The sequence below is a fragment of the Chiloscyllium punctatum genome, chromosome 40, assembly GCF_047496795.1.
Source record: "Chiloscyllium punctatum isolate Juve2018m chromosome 40, sChiPun1.3, whole genome shotgun sequence".
NCBI lineage: Eukaryota > Metazoa > Chordata > Chondrichthyes > Orectolobiformes > Hemiscylliidae > Chiloscyllium > Chiloscyllium punctatum.
The window spans coordinates 50925190-50942247 of NC_092778.1; the positions used below are offsets into that span (position 1 = coordinate 50925190).

General features: G+C 39.5%; 1 protein-coding gene across 5 annotated transcripts in view; it reads left to right on the plus strand.

Annotated features, from left to right (window-relative positions):
• Positions 1 to 17058, plus strand: part of traf7 (TNF receptor-associated factor 7) — a 79561-nt gene that overhangs the window by 40766 nt on the left and 21737 nt on the right. For 3 of the 5 annotated variants that reach the window (XM_072559874.1, XM_072559877.1, XM_072559875.1), the window contains exons 2-6: positions 8501 to 8622; positions 9692 to 9749; positions 12237 to 12328; positions 15283 to 15399; positions 15946 to 16038. In XM_072559874.1, the coding sequence (XP_072415975.1) occupies positions 8542 to 8622; positions 9692 to 9749; positions 12237 to 12328; positions 15283 to 15399; positions 15946 to 16038 (441 nt within the window). In that variant the 5' untranslated portion in view covers positions 8501 to 8541. Of the gene's footprint in view, positions 1 to 8500; positions 8623 to 9691; positions 9750 to 12236; positions 12329 to 14232; positions 14756 to 15282; positions 15400 to 15945; positions 16039 to 17058 lie in introns of those variants that run through there. The other 2 variants (XM_072559876.1, XM_072559878.1) reach the window with 2 other exon arrangements.

Here is a 17058-nt window from a genome sequence, read left to right on the forward strand (position 1 = left end):
GTTGAGCACTTTATTTTTAATTTGAGACTCCCAGCATCTGCAGGATTTTGCTTTTATTGAGACATTACCACAAACTCTCCACTCCCCTCATTCTTTGTCATGTTACTTGTATTTGAATGCTGTCACTTGAGTAAGAGAAATGGCAGATCACGTTGTGTGAGGAAATTGAGTAATCTGTTTGCTTTTGTTAATTACTGCTCAAGAAGGAAGTGTTGCTGAACAAAGAGACCTTGGAGTGCAGGTTCATAGCTCCTTGAAAGTGGAGTTGCAGGTAGATAGGACCGTGAAGAAGGCATTTGGTATGCTTTCCTTTTATTGTCAGAGTATTGAGAACAGGGGCTGGAAGGTCATGATGCGGCTGTACAGGACATTGGTTTGGCCACTTTTGGAATATTGCGTGCAGTTTTGGTCTCCTTCCTATTGGAAAGATGTTTTGAAATCTGAAAGGGTTCAGAAAAGTTCACAAGGGTGTTGCAAGGGTTGGAGGATTTAAGCTATTGGGAGAGGCTGAACAGGCTGGGGCTGTTTTCCCTGGAGCATCGAAGGCTATGGGGTGATGTTATAGAAGTTTATAAAATCATGAAGGGCATGGATATGATAAATAGACAAAGTCTCTTCCCTGGCTTGGGGGAGTTCAGAACTCGAGGGCATAGGTTAAGAGTGAGAGGGGAAAGATGTAGAAAAGACCTAAGGGGTAACTTCTTCACGCAGAGGGTGGTATGGGTATGGAATGAGCTGCCAGAGGAAGTCGTGGTGGCTGGTACAATTGCAACTTTTAAGAGGCATTTGGATGTGTATATGAATAGGAAGGGTTTGGAGGGATATGGGCCGGGTACTGGCAGGTGGGACTAGATTGGGTTGGGATATCTAAGTGACATGGACAAGTTGAACTGAAGGGTCTGTTTCCGTGCTGTACATCTCTAGGACTCAAATCAAATTGACACAAAAGGAGGGCATTTGGCCCATCATGTCCAAAATGGTCAGGTCACTTTCCATTCCTGCTCTATCCCTGTAGCCATGTGGGTTTATTTCCATCAAGTGTTTATCCAGTTTCCTTTCGAAATCATTCACAGTCTCCGCTCCTACGTTCATAGTAGCACCGGGTTCGAGGTCATTCCCTCCCATTGCATAACACAAGAAAAGGTCTTCACCACAAAAGTTCTTTCCTGCCTTCTTCTTCTCGTCTCTCTCCAACTCCTCCCCGCAGTATCTCTTTCCAAAATCTTCAATCTGTGCCCCCAGTCCTATAGCATGAACAAATGGGAACAGCTTTTTTCTTTATCATCCATACCTTTAAATTCTGCACACCTCCAGCAAGTATAATTGGCTCTTTTGGAGGATGAGGGGTGGGTGGAATTACCCACTTTGTTCATTTACCTCCTTTTCACTTATCCCTCATGACGGTTAACAAAACCATTTTATTAGTCACATTTAATTAATGGGCATTTGGTGGAATGAGTACTTATATTTATTACTAATAACTTAATATTTCATTTTAAAGATGTGATATCCTGATGTGTGATGCCATAACGATGGTTGCTAATTAGATGCAAGTTTAAGTTGTACATGCTTTCCCTTGATCGTTAAGCTCATTTTAGTTGGAATCAGGAGCAGGAGGACGTCACTCAGCCTATCCAGCCTGCTCTGCCATTTTCCAGCATTATTCCCCATAGACTTTGACACCGTCAATATCTAGAAATCTGTTGAACTCTGTCATGAGCATACTCCATGACTAAGCCTTCACAGTCCTGTGGGGAAGAGGATTCTAAAGATTCACCACCATCTGATTGAAGAAATTCCTCCTCATCTCAGTCCTATGTGGCCCACACCTTACCAGATGTTCCATCCCCTCAATCTGGACAATAACAATCCTTATCCATATGAAACAACCTTCCTGCATCCACCCTGAAAGAAGTTTGTGTGTCAAAAAGATCTCCCTTCTCAGCTGTGAAGAATACAGCCAGTGTCCTCATTGTCTCCTTACTGAACAATCCTACCATCCTAGAATCACCTGATGAAGGAGCAGTGCTCCGAAAGCTGGTGCTTCCAAATAAATCTGTTGGACTATAACCTGGTATTGTGTGATTTTTAACTTTGTGCACCCCAGGCTAACACCAGCATCTCCAAATCATCCTAGAATCAGTCTGGCGATCCTTCCTTGGGTAAAGGAATCCGTTCTGCTGGGGCTGTCTCATAGCTTTATAAACCAAAACTGTAAATTCAAGGACATTAATATTACTACTTTGAATTTACTCAGTTTATCTTGGCATCTTAACAAAGTGTTTACTTTTGTTTTGATAATTTAGGGGCATTCAGTAGTACTGTAAATGAATGCATGCTGTTTGTCAAGAGTAAGTCATACCTGCAGTATTGAATTGTAAGGATAGAGGTCAGCTTGATTTTGGTACCGGTTTGCTGTTTTGAACTGGGTCAAGCTACAGTTGTTAAGTGAAACCCCTCACATCTCATCCTAACTGCAGTTAAAACAGTGCAAGCATAAGGACTTCTAAAGAAGGGTCACTGGACTTGAAAAGTTAATTCTCCTTTCTCTCCACGCATGCTGCCAGACCTGCTGAGTTTCTCCCAGCCATTTCTGGTTCAGATCTTCAGCATCCTCCGTTCTTTATTGTGTTCAAGAATAGGGTCATGATTGACTTCTCATCCCCCGAGTGTATTTATCTTTTATTATTCAGATAGCTAAGTACATTCCAGCTGTTTGTGTCTGTGTTCCATAGTACCCCTCTCTCTTCCCCAGTTCCCGGATAAGGAAACAAAATTCTGCAAAAAGCAGAAGGATGTTTGAAAGCATACTTAGTAAACGCACATTGTTTCAATCACTAACTGATGTTGTAACATGTGACTGCATTGCAGCCCTTTGCACAGAGGACTGTGTCTCACTTTACATGCATTTGAATAGTAATTTGTAACCTTCAGAAGGAAGTTGCATATTCATTTGATATTATGGATATTGCTGCAGTAGAATGGAAGGAAAGGCCTGCACCTGGTATTCAGGTTCACTTTGCACATCAGCCCATTTATCTTGTTGCTGTGTGAGTTGGTTTTGTAGTACATCTGCAAATATGAAGGCTTTAGCCAGATTTTGGGAAAAAAATCATTTCTTGGAATGAGCTGCCATTGGTAGAGATGGGTGCAATTACAGTGCAAGATTTAAAAGATGTTTGGACAGGTACATGAAGTTGGAAAGGTTTAGAGGGATATGGATGAGATGCAGGCCAATGGGACTCGTTTAGTTTGGGATACCTGATTGGCAAGGACGAATTGGACCAAAGGGTGTGTTTCTGCACGCTATGACTCTACTTCAAAGCTGATATCTGCTTTTGCATCAGCAACCTCACCAGTGGTGGGAAGTGATAGTGATAACTAAATTCCCTCGCCCTTGTGGCAGCTGTTCTTTTGACCCCTCTGCCTTGATTGCTGGGACTGAATGAGTTGATACTGCATGGTCATGCTGCTGTTGGAGGCACAGCTGATGCCACCAACTTTCATGACGATAACTGAATGCAACTTCCAGCCAAACCACAAGGGACTAATTTGAAGCAGGGTTCTTTCTTGACTTGCTTGCAATATAAATCCTCCAGGCTAACCTGGTATCCCAAACTAAATGCTCCCATTTACTCCATATCCCAATAAGCCTTTCCTATCCCTGGGGTCAAGGGAGTCCAGAACTAGGGGGCATAGGTTTAGGGTGAGAGGAGAAAGATATAAAGGAGACCTACAGCGCACCTTTTTCACACAGATGTGGTATGTGTATGGAATGAGCTGCCAGAGGAAGTGGAGGAGGCTGGTACAATTGCAACATTTAGAAGGCAGCTGGATGGTATATGAATAGGAAGGGTTTGGAGGGATATGGGCTGGGTGCTGGCAGGTGAGACTAGATTGGGTTGGGATATCTGGTCGGCATGGACAGGTTAGACCGAAGGGTCTGTTTCCGTGCTGTACATTTCTATAACTCTATGAATGTATCTGCCCAAATATCTTTTACATCTTGTAATTGTACCCATCTCTCCCACTTCCACTGGCAGCTTATTCCATGAAATGGTAATTTTTATCAAATATAAATTGCAAGCATGAAATGATTCCAATTTCCACACGACTTTACCAGTTGAATTTTTGTTAAATATTCTTGATGATAACTTGTATTTGGTTGCCATCTTGTGAGCCTCACTGTAAGTTATCCACACGTGGAGACATTTTGAGACCAGGTTTCGGTATAGCTCTGAGGTCATCGACATCTTGGCTGTTGTGGCCAGCTGAGCTTCACCCCTTGCCATGATTTTAGCCTTTCAGATGATGGAGATGTTTTCGTGGCTCAAGGGGTGAACCGGTGTCATAGCACCAGGTATTGCAAATGTTTCTTTCTGGATTTGTAGTGTTCAACCACTTACCACTCAGTTCAACTATCAGGGGAAAACCTTGTGTTTCTCGATAATGGTCCAGTGATATCCATAATTCTTTCGATTTGACCAGAAAAATTTATTTTAATCGACTCCTGAAATTGATTGGAGTTTAGAAGATGTTTTAAAGGTACTTTGGTTTTTGTTAGCTCTAAAGCGCTTTGACGGGTCAGTGGGGACTTGTTGGGCCGAAGGGCCTGTTTCCATACTGTAAGTAATCTAAGTAAAGTTGGTGTTGATATGTAAATAGTTTTTTTTAGCCAAATTAAAGAGCAGAAAATGCAATAAAAAGACGTCTCTTGTAACATCATGCTACTTTTGAATCATGTAAACAGTAGGCCACTTCAGGGAAACTAATCTGGACTGCATTATTTCCTCTGCGGATTGCAGATGGTAAGGAATGTAGGGATATTTCTGGGAAATCCAGTGTTTGATTTCAGCTAATGAAAAGCAGACATTCTCTAGCAAATATGGCTAGAACAGATGTAAATAAATTATGAAACTTGTTTTTTTCCCAAATAATTGTAGTTAGGACCTTAAAAAAGAAATCAAGTGGTGCCAGAGTGGCTCAGTGGTTAGTACTGCTGCCTCACAACCTCAGGGACCTGGGTTCAAATCATCCATTGGGTGACTGTATAGAGTTTGCATGGTCTTCCTGTGTTTGTGTGGGTTTCCACTGGATTCTCCACAGTTCAAAGATGGGCAGTTAGGTAGATTGGCCATGCTTAAAATGCCTGTAGTGTCTAGGGGTGTGCAGGCTAGATGGAGTAGCCATGGGAAATGCTGGGTTACAGGGATAGAGTCTGAAGGTGGGTTTGGGTGGGTTGGTATTTGGAGGGCCAGTGTGAACTCGATTGGCTGAATATCCTGCTTCCACACTGTTATGATTCTATGATAAATGTTGATTGCCTAATAAAATCTTTTGGCCTTTATTGGTTGCTTCAATTTTCTTGCCTTCTCTATTATCTGCTGAGCCCGTATACTGACTTTATTGTGATTTATGCATGAGGGCTCCCAAAGCTCTGAAGCATTTTATTACAAGATTGTTGTACTGTACATTTTTCTGGGTGAATTTATATTAAATTCATTTTCCTCAAAAAAAATGGTCAAGTGGAGGTTGTGTGCACGGCAAAATATCAATTTTCTTTTTAACCCAGAGAATGTTGGTGTTTAGAACTTGTTGCCCAAAATGGGGGTGAGGCTCATTTAAGCAATACTTGGAAGTACCTTGGAATATTTTAAACTATAAGATCTCAGATAAAGCTGGAAAATGAAATTAGCCTGGATGGTTCCTTTCTCAACCAACACAGACTATAACTATCTGCTATATTGTACACTTTCTGTTTCTGTATTTCTATCAAACCTAACTCCTGACTAATACTATTCTTTGCATTTTACCTTCTTGATTAGTCCTTGGGGACTAATACAGGTTCGTGACCTTGGCAAAGTTCCAGATTCCAGTTATGTTCAGCATTTCACATGGTGGCTGCAGCTCTAAGCTCCAGCATAAGCTTGGAGCAAATAGTTGTAGACCAACACTATTATTACATCCTACTTGATTTTACTTTATCCTGCTGAAAAATTTCATACTAAATGAAGTTAATTTTTTTTGGATTAATGCTATATGTGTTTCAGCAGACCATATGTTCTATGTAAAAGCTTCTTCACCTAATCTATTAGGAAGTGACATGGATGAACTCTGCAGTACTCCCTCTGATTTACATTGAGAGTTCTGTGTAGCATTGCTCTTTCTGCCTGTAGATCTATTGATGCAGAGCTGATACCATGTTATGATACTAGGCAATAGGCCTGGGATTGGTACAGGCTAACTCTTATATGTTTCGGAAAAAATTGTTGCTAATACTCCTCAAGACAAATCAAAAATGCCAAATTTCAAATGATCTCAGTTTATACTTTGGGAGCATTAATTGCTAATTGATTGTAAAGTCAACACTGATCCTTCATCCAGATCATTAATGAATGTAACTGAGGGCATTGTTGCTGCATCTTCAGATGACAGAAAAATAGGTTGATGAACAGGTAGTGTTGAGAAGGCAGGGAGGCTGCAGATGGATTTGGACAGTCTCGGAGAGTGGGCAAAAAGGTGGCAGATGGAATACAATGTGGGAGAGTGTGAGGTTATGCACTTTGGTAGGAAGAATTGAAGTGTAAATTATTTTCTAAATGGGGAAAGCACAAAGGGATTTAGGAATTCTAGTTCAGGATTCTAATTCAGTGTAGGTTCAATTGACATTTAGGAAGGCAGATGCGTGTTAAGCATTCATTTCGGGAGGACGAGAATACAAGGCTAGGGATATACTGCTGAGGCTGAATGAGGCTCTGGTCAGACTACATTTGGAACCTTCTAAGCAGTTTTGGGCCCCAAACCTTAAGAGCGGTTATGCTGGCTTTGGAGCAAATACAGAGGAAGTTTACAAGAATAAACCTGGGGATAAAGGGTGTGTCATATGCGCAGCAGTTGAGAACTCTGGATCTGTACTCAATGGATGAGGAGAGATCTGATTGAAACTTAAAGAATACTGAGAGGTCTGGATAGAGCGAATGTGAACATGATATTTCTACTAGTAGGAGAAGTGGAGGGTATAGACACAGTGTGAAGGGATGACCCTTTAGAACTGAGCTGAGGAGTAATTTCTTCAGCCAGAAGGTGGTGAATCTGTAGAATTCATTGCTGCAGAGAGCTGTAGAAGGCAAGCCATTGAGTATATTTAAGACAGAATGGATAGATAGATAGATTCTTGATTAGTAAGGGAATTAAAAGTTGGGGAGAGAAGGCAGGAGAATGGGGTTGAGAAACATATATCAGCCGTGATTGGATTGTAGAGCAGTCTCGATGGGCTGAATGATCTATTCCAATATCTCATGGTCTTTTGATGTGTTGCCAAGGAGAAAACACCAGGGAACCGTAGGCTCCCCACCTTCTGGGTAATTCAAAAAAATTGTGAAGACTGAACATTTTCTTTTGTTCGCAGGGAACTGGTCTCTGAGAGTGAATGCCCACTGCCCATTTAAAACAGATGAGGCAAAATGATTTCTCAGTTGAGTCTTTGGAACTCTATCTTTAAAAGGTAGTGGAAGCAGAGTCTTAGAATATTTTTAAGGCAGGGTGGGGTGAGGAAGGTTATCAGATGTAGGCCCGAGTGCAAAGTTAAAGTTCAAATCACATCAGCCATAACCTTTATTGAGTGAAGGAGCAGACTTGAGGGATTGAATGGCCTACTTCTGGTTGTAATTCCTGTGTTCGCCTCTGGCAAGCATAAATGAACCATGTTATGAGCTTGACGATCTTCAATTGAGGGGAAAGTGAGGACTACAGATGCTGGAGATCAGAGCTGAAAATGTGTTGCTGGGAAAGCGCAGCAGGTCAGGCAGCATCCAAGGAGCAGGAGAATTGATGTTTCGGGCATAAGCCCTTCTTCAGGAATCAATTGGTTGTTAGTGTAGCTGTAAGCGCCATTAAAGATTGCCCAGCAATTGCTGCTCGATTGAAGAATCCTATGAAATGAGTTTTTGGTTTTGAACAATGACCTGGTTGAACCTGGTCTGTCTATTTCAAACAATGAAAGAAACATCTTTGATTTGAGTCGTCAGTCACTGAGATTTCTCGCATATATACTTAGTATTGTACAGGCACTGCAATTCATACAAGACATTGCACTTTGTATGATCGGCAGAATGTACTTTGAGCCTCGCAGTCTATTTTTTCTTGTTTGTCACGAAGGCTGAAAGAGAAAAAGCTTTATCAACATGTAACACCTTTCAGCTATTCTGTGATAGAGAGCACGCGTCAGAGTTTGATTGTGGAAATAAGTTAAAATTCAGAGTCCTTCCAATGTACAATTTTCCATTTTTTAAAAAAAAAGTATATAATATTCCAACATTGTTTTCTGTGATCTCTGGCTAATGTTTTGTTTTCTGAATATTCTACTCAAACTGAAAATGTGTGATCGATACTATGTTTTGAAAGAATTTCTCACTTTCCAAATACAGTATAAAATATGCACATGTGTGCGCACACACACCACATGCAGTTCATAATTTATATTTTTCTTCCCCAATAATAGGGAATGGACTTAAAGTAGAAGACTGGGTGTTGTTCTAGATTATGACCTCAACCAAGAACAATCGCTACAACCGTTTCTCTGGAGGTGCCGCGAACATACCTGTGATAGACAATACCAGCATTGTAAGTGCCATGTATCATGCCAAGTAGATGGAGTTGATCTGTTAGGAGGTAAACCCAAGAATTTCTACATTATTTCCCTGGAACAATAAGTTTTTGTGGCATTTTCTGAAGTTTGAAACCACAAATTGAATAGCAGAACATGTGCAGAAAGCATGGAGAACGTAGGGCTTGTCCTTTTTTTTTGTTTTAGCAACCCTCAAGTCCTTTTCAATCACTAATTGCCAGAGGGAAGGGAACAAAGCAAATACTACCCGAACGCATTGTGTCGGAGTCTGAATTTCAATGGGAAAATAGCGGGGACTGTAACTTGGAAAACAGCCAACAAAATTTTATAGTAATCTAGTGAATATAGGTGAGTAATTGGTACTGCCATTGCCATCAACATCTCTGGCTCCCATTGTTGCTGTTATTAAATACGAATGGATATTGGATGACAATATGATCAGAGTTAACAGCAAATGGTTTTGCCATTCCCCAAAGTAGATAACCTGTTGACGTGCACACAAGACATGCGTATGAGTAATGGACCCTGGGGAAATTATATTGGTAGACTCACTCACGGAGACTGACTTCAGTAAAGAATCAATCCTATCTAGAAAGTGGAGGTGGACAATATTAGCAGAAAAAGCAGATTAATGATATTCACCCAGAAAGCCTCCATTCCTACAGTAGCGTGCTTGAAAATTTACCCAATACAGATGCTACAGCATAGAAACCTTTTTACTATATCGCACTTTTCTTTGAGTTTATTATATATTTTGTTAATTACAGGAGTGATGAAAGAGATCATCAGCCAGTCAGAAACCGTTATTAAAATTAGTTTTATTGAATTGTGCTACATTGCTGCAGCAAAAACAACTGTCAGGACTTTGAATGAGTGCCATCATGTTGCCACTCCTGTCTCTTCTAGTGGTGCTCACATAGGGGAGAGGAACTTGCTTGTAAATGTGGTGGAACTTAGCTGGATACAAATCCGGTCAACCCAAAATTTTAGCTGATTGCATTACCAGTGCATCCTCTTCTCCTCCAGACCAGGAATTTAAACCTTTTTATTTTCCTTCAAAAACAGACAAGGATGGAAACTACTTTTGGTCCAGCGTATTCTACTGTTACAACCATCACTAAAGGTAAGGATGACTGTTATTTGAACACCAAACAGGATTGAGTGAGTGTAGTGAAACTTTAGCCATCTGATAAGTTTGAAAGTCCCACCAATTCTTGGTAGTCTATCCATAAAAGAAGACTGCAAAGAAGGCACAGTGGTTAGCACTGCTGCCTCGCAGCGCCAGGGACCTGAGTTCGATTCCACCTTCAGGTGACTGTCTGTCTGCTTGGAGTTTCTACATTCTCCCCATATCTGTGTGGGTTTCTTCTAGGTGTTCCGGTTTCCTCCCACAGTCCAAAAATGTGCAGATTACATAGATTGGCTATGCTCGATTGCCCATAGTGTCCAGTGGTCTGCAGGTTTGGTGGGTTAATCATGCGAAATATAGGGTAACAGGGATAGGGTAGTAGGGTTGGATCCTGTTGGGATGCTGTTTGGAGGGTCACTGTGAACTTGATGGGCCAAATGGCTTGTTTCCATGATTCCGTGATTCTATCTGTGTTGAATTAGCCTTCTGAGCTAGTCAGCTGCGGTCTACAATAGTTTTTTTTGTGTGATTGAAGTTTTAAAGAGTAAAATGTATAATTCCACAGCACTTTCTTGGTTCATTTACTACTGATTCTAAATGTTACCATATGTTGCGGATTGGTCTATAGCAAAATGAAGTAATGTGCAGTGAAAGCAGTCTAAATTAACGCACAGCTGTTAATTTATTATTAATTCATTGCTTAGTATTTCAGCCTATGTCTGCTTGGAGTTTGCACTGCATGGACATATTAAAATCTAAAGTTAGTCAGGACGCTAAAGTAAGTCACCATTAGAATACTCTTGAGTACAAAATTTGCTGTTGGCACATTTTATTTGATTACAAGTAATGAAATATTTGTCTAGCAGTTAATTTTGATGAAGTACTGACAGGAAATGATTTTATCATTATGATAATGATCCTCCGTGATAGATTTGAAGGAGAAACAAAACTGAGGCAGCCCTGGCCTGGTGTACCACATGAGAAAAATAGAAATATTGCTGTGACATGCAACTTTAATCACACATTAATTTTCAGGCATGCTAGGTCCATATAAATGAAGTGTGTTATGTTTATCCCAAACCATAAACCAACAAATAAAAGTTACTCTGGCCTTGACGTTTTTAGTGAAACTGTCAGGAATGTGCCTGTGCAAAGGTCTGTAGAGAGATGCAATGATTTTTGTTGAAGTTTGACCCAGCAGCTCTGTGACGTAGGACTTGCGCAATACGGGCTGTTCACCAAGATCCACACAGAGACAAACATTGACCAAACCTGAAGGACCATCAATTCGGAGAAGGACGCTGTTTGGTCTATCTAAAACTTATTGCTCTTCCAGTGCAAAAAGTTGATCATGACTGGCACATTCTACAGTCCAGGGCTATGTGCTGAGGGACACCATAAAGCTTTGTGCAACTGCCAACTAGGTGCAGTGGGGAAAGACCACAGTCTAAGATCTTTCAGCTGAAGTATAGCGGGGGTCTCATAAGATCTGAGACCTCCTCATTTGCCATAAAGAAATGTAAAAAATTTCCTTTCATGATTATAAAATGCCTTTTTGTTGCAACTGGATTCAGATTGTAACTAGGAATATCAAAGTTCATTGTATTTTTTGCAGTCTTGTATTTTTATAATTTGTGAATCAAATATATTTTTGAAATTAAAAACCGTATTGACTCGAGAGAGAGAAAGAATCTGTACGTTCCTTTAGCTAAGGCAAGTGGCAATGGGGAATGCATGAAATATCATGCAATTCCCCCACTTTCTAGTTGTTTTCTTATCCCACCATTTACATTCACCTTTTTCTCAATCTGTTTCCTTTTCCCTTTCCTTCCTACAACATTTTCCTCTACCTTTCTTTCCTCTCCACCATTCCTGTATTTTCGCACTTCTTTCAGTGTGCTTCTGTCTTGCCTTTCCTCCATTATTATTTCTTATCTCTTCCTTTTGCCTCCCTATCATTACTATCATCGTCATCATCTTTATTTGTGCTTCATGTCATGCTGTATTGCTTGGCTTACTTCCTGCAGTATTGGAAAGGGAGTAGATTGCGTTTTTGCACTGTTACATTCAAAGTTTGAACAGGTCTGTTAATCTGGGCATGGCAGTTTTAAAGTAGCCTGGAGAAAACTGTTTCAATGAATATTAGCAAGTTGGCTTGCAGAGAGTTCTGGTCAGGGCTTCCAAACTGTGATAGGCATTGGCTGCAGTAGTGACTTCAGTTGCAGTACCTAGGAAGTATTTCTCATTATTCAGCAACCAGCATTTGAAATGCTAGATTTTTCTGTGATTGGCCATAACCAATATATAACTTGACAAGTAATAAAATGCTTGACCAAGTACAAGTTGATGCATTAAAAGTATTAAGATTTTCTACTGTGAGAAAACACAATAAAAGAACACTTTGTTAATGTGGAATGTAGAAGTGCCAGTTCTAGACAATTTTAAATGAAGGAGGGATAATTTTATTCTGTTGGTGTACAGCTGATGGGACAAATACCTTCAAGCAGCATCGACGGACCCCTTCGTCGTCCAGCACCTTGACCTATTCACCAAGGGATGAGGATGATGTAATGGTAGGTACTTTGCAGCTACAGTTTCTTTCAACATCTTTAGTATTGAACTCTACCACCATGCCCTCAAATCCTGTACTCAGTTGGAAAAACTCCAAAGGGTCGAAGTTCTCTAGCCTCCTGAAAAATGTTACAGACCTCCTCTAAAGCTCCCCCTATTTTCTGGATAGTAATGACTCACGAGTGCAGAAATATTCCTAATAACTTGGTTCTTTATGTTTAGGAATTAGCCTCCTATCCCACTGTGTTGCTTCTTCTATTTCTGTGTCCTTTTGGGTAATACAGCTAACCATGATACAACATTCCAGCTGCCTCATTGTGATCAGGCACAATTTTAACGTCTCAAACTTCAAAGTCACAACCTTAGCTGTGTATACCAATGTTTTGTTTTCTTTCCTTGCCGTGTTTGTTTTTTCGCTGTATATTTTGAACTGAGTTTTAATGACCTTTCCACTGAACTTTCCAAAAGTGCATTTCCTACTATGACCTCTTGTAAATCCCATTAAAGGTATAACCTACGGTCTCACCTCTACTTAATCTCATGACATTATGTTTGATCCTACTGGGTTGTATCAGCCACCTCACTCTCTGTCCAATGACCTTGCATGCCCGTATCTTTCTGGTGATCGCACTATATCAAGGTTAGAATGATCTAACTTGAACATCTTGAGCAATATTCTTGCTTCTAAATAATTAATAAACATTTAAATCAATGATTGCTCCAATGGCAACTCTATGGGACTCTACTGCTTGTACTCTGACACTTTTTGACATCATCTCAAACACACATCAGTCCACTTCATTATTTTACATGTTCTATGGACATGCACCAAGTAAAACATTTAAAAAATAGGAACAGGAGTAGGTCATTTGACTTTTTGAGCCTGCTCTGCAACTCAATATGACCATGGCTTGTCATCTATTTAGAACCCTGTTTCTGCTTTCGCCCCATACCCTTCAATCACTTTAGCCCTAAGAACCATAACTGTCTCCTTGAAAACATTCAACATCTTGGCCTCCACTGTTTTCTGTGACAGAGAATTCCATAGACTTATTATTCTCTAGGTCAAGAATATTTTCCTCACTTTGGTCCTAAATGGCCTACCCCTTATCCTTTAGAGGGCGACCCCTTGTACTGGACTGCCTTGTCATCAGGAACATGTTTCTTGCATTTTTCCGTGTTGCACTGTTAGAATTTTATAGGCTTCTATGAGAATTCCCCCCTTATTCTTCTGACCTCCAGTGAATATAATCCTCTGATCTAGTCTCTTTTCATATGTCAGTCCTGCCATCCCAGGAATCAGTCTGTCATGAAGACTAGTATCAACTGTTTTCATCAAATGCAGATGGATAGTACCAACTTTGTCACCCGCATGATCTGTAAGCTCATCCAAGCATAACTAAAATTAGCCAGCAATAACCTGGCTTTTCTGAATTCATATTGCCTTTCTCTCATCACACTGTACCTTTTCATATGATCCTTTGATCTTCTCTCATAGCTTTCCAAAATTCTCCCCCACAATTGAGGAAAGTCCATAAGTCTCTCGTTTTTGAGGGTCTATTTATCTTCTATTTTTGTTTAAACAGTTCCACTTTGTTTGCTAACTCTGATGATGACTGCATTCTTGTGAACTTTGAACAATTGCTATATTAAATGTATCAAATATGTCAGGAATCCAAATCTAATTTTTTAAAAGCCTTGTTACAGATTTACAGGCTTACCGTTTGTAAGTATTATTGGAATAGGTGCTGTTGAAAGAAGTAGTCACTGGGAGAGTGGAATTTGGCAAATATCCATGTTTTTCACCTCAGGAAATGGTTGCTCCATATCTGAGCATTTTCAGAGAAATGGGACATTATATATAGGATTGAGCTATTAACATTTTAACAGCTCCGTTTGGGTTATACTTTGGGTCCCTAAGGTTGTTGGAAAGCTGTGTTCTCGGTGCAACTCCTAATTAAGTAGCATGAAACTTAGAGTGGACCCTGCAACTCATCATACTTTTAAAGAAATGCTGAATTTTTCTCTTTACCTACCATTCTATATTCAACTTTAGATTAGATCAACGACATAGTGTAAATTTGAATGATAATAAGGTAACCTTTTTTTGACCAGAACTTGCCTTGCTTGTTCTAAGTACCTTCCTGAACTGTTTCTGAAAGCTAAATGCAAATTTTTAAGTTGTCTGTGCAAAATATGTCAATGGCATATTTTATTGCCCTTGGTTAGGCCCCCAGTGCAGGAAACAGCAAAGTGCGACTCATGTTAATTGAATAGCAGGAAATCACCAGATTTGCTGGGATAGAAAGGTTGCAGTGATTAGGACAAGTGCTGCTGCAGAGTGCTAATGTTGTCATAGTTAGCCCAGCAAATGCCTTTACAAAGTTATTAGAATTTGGAGATACAGCGATTTTAACTGAAGTCCCAAGGTAATTTCTTGTGTATTTTCTTGTTTGAAGTGAAGTATAAGATACTAGGTTTTATTTATCTTGTGTTTGAGTTACCTTTATGGCTGACTGCTTTTGTGCCATTACAACGAGTTGGTCTTTGATGTGCTTTTCCCTGCACTTGAATCCTGTGGTAGCACGGCTACGTTTTATAAATAGTTAGGGAAATGGAACTGTGGAATAGTTTATTGTTTTCGCTCCTTTTGGATCTATGAAATACTATATTTTGTTACTCACTGAATGTTGCGTTGAAATGGGATTTAATGCTGAATTTGTTAGACCAACTCAAAATGTATTCAACACATTAGCTGTATTGTTAAATTGTTTGTTAATGATTTGTATAGAAAGTGTTCAGTTTACTTCTGACTATTTCTGTTTTGAACCTGCACTTAAAATAAACAATAGTGTTAAATGGTGTAAATGATAATGATCAGAGTTATATAAGTAGAAAATAAATCCTGTTTGTGTATAGTGTATGAAATGCAAACAATAGTGATGCCTTTTTGCAGCCTCCTATCAGTACTCCACGTCGGTCAGACTCAGCGATATCTGTTAGGTCACTACACTCAGAATCCAGTATGTCCCTACGATCTACATTTTCTCTGCACGAAGAGGAAGATGAGCAGGTGTGTGAATTGTCAGTCTTGGGAATTGTTTGGGGAAGGGAGGGCCGTTAAAATGAGATTTAGTTATACTTAAAACAGGCAAGAGCTTAGATTTCCGCATCCATAACATTTTCTTCTGTGCATTTTTATCGCTTTATGATTTAAATATAAATGTAACTAAATCCAGTCAAGAGATACAAAAATCAAGCTACCACTAAAATGCTTCAGACTTTTGTCTAGAACTAGAAACATAACAATTGACTTAGTCTGGTGATCAACTAACAAAATTGCTGAAATGACAGAAAAGTTTCCTTTGCTGAGTCCTCCAAAACTGCCACATATCTTGCTATTTATTTGTAAGATTTTATTTAGAAATTTTTTAATGAAAACGAAGTGAGGAAGATAAAGTCAAACTAAATTAATAGCTTGTTAAATAAACTGAAACTTAAAAGCAAGCTAATTTGCATTATCTGTGAAGTAAATCATAACTTTAAATTGTCAGCATGTCAATTTGGTTTGACTTTTGGTGTCCATACCATGAATAATAATCTAATCTGTTTATTCCAGGAACCATTGGTTTTTGCAGAACAGCCTTCGGTGAAGTTATGCTGCCAACTTTGTTGCAGTGTGTTCAAGGATCCTGTCATCACAACATGTGGAGTAGGCATTATAATTCTGAATTTCATTATATACTTTTTGTCTTAAAGTTTGGAATGCATTAATAAATTGTTGATGCAAGGGATCATTGCTGCTGGGAATGCAAGATAGTAGCATTTTTGCAGGACAGTAAAATGGTAAAACATTTCATGTAATATTCTTTCAATGAGAAAAGTCCACAGCTTTTGCAGTTCAATCGAAGCACTGCAGTATTTTAATTGACCATACCTTGCACTCCAAATGCTAAAGATGAGTGGCCAAGACTGTTGCAGAAATAACTGTCTGACTTGAGTCTCTGGCATCTTCAAGAACCAAGAGTTCATCTGGATGATGGCAGGAATTTCTGCTTTGTGCTTTTTGCTGGGGAGTTTTCCCACTGAGAGTGGGCACTCGTTAAATGATTGCAATGTGAAAATAGTGCACTTAGGTTGTACTGCATTCCTTTCCCTTTTTAACAATATGTATATCACGTTGTCAGTTTGCTCGCTAAGCTGGTGGGTTTGTTCTTACCAGTTCAGTAATCAAACCAACAACCTGAGCTACAAATCTTCTCCAAAATCTTAATGTGACTCGTGTTAATCTTTTTGATTCCTGGCATATAATTTTTATTTCTTGTGGTTAATATTTAATGCGATTCTGATTGTAATTAGTTACTTTTTGTGTAGAGTAAAGAAGTTATTCAGTGTTTGTTTTTTGTATGTGTCCATGAACTTCAGCTAGCTGCAAACAAAAGATAATTCCAATAAATAAAGATAATGATATTTTTGGTATGGCATTTAACAATAATCATATTTGGGTTCAACTTTAGTATATAATATTGCTTTGTTACCAGTCCGCGAGTATTTTTTTGGAGATATCATTTACAGAATGGTCTCCTTGTTAGCTGCATAATATTAAAGCTCTCACTCAGGAAACTGAATTTTCCTTGTTAACATGGAAAATCCCTTCAGGAAGTAGGCATGCTGGACACGATATCCAAGTTTGACAAGTGTTTTCAACATACTGTGCAGCTGCAGGAATTAG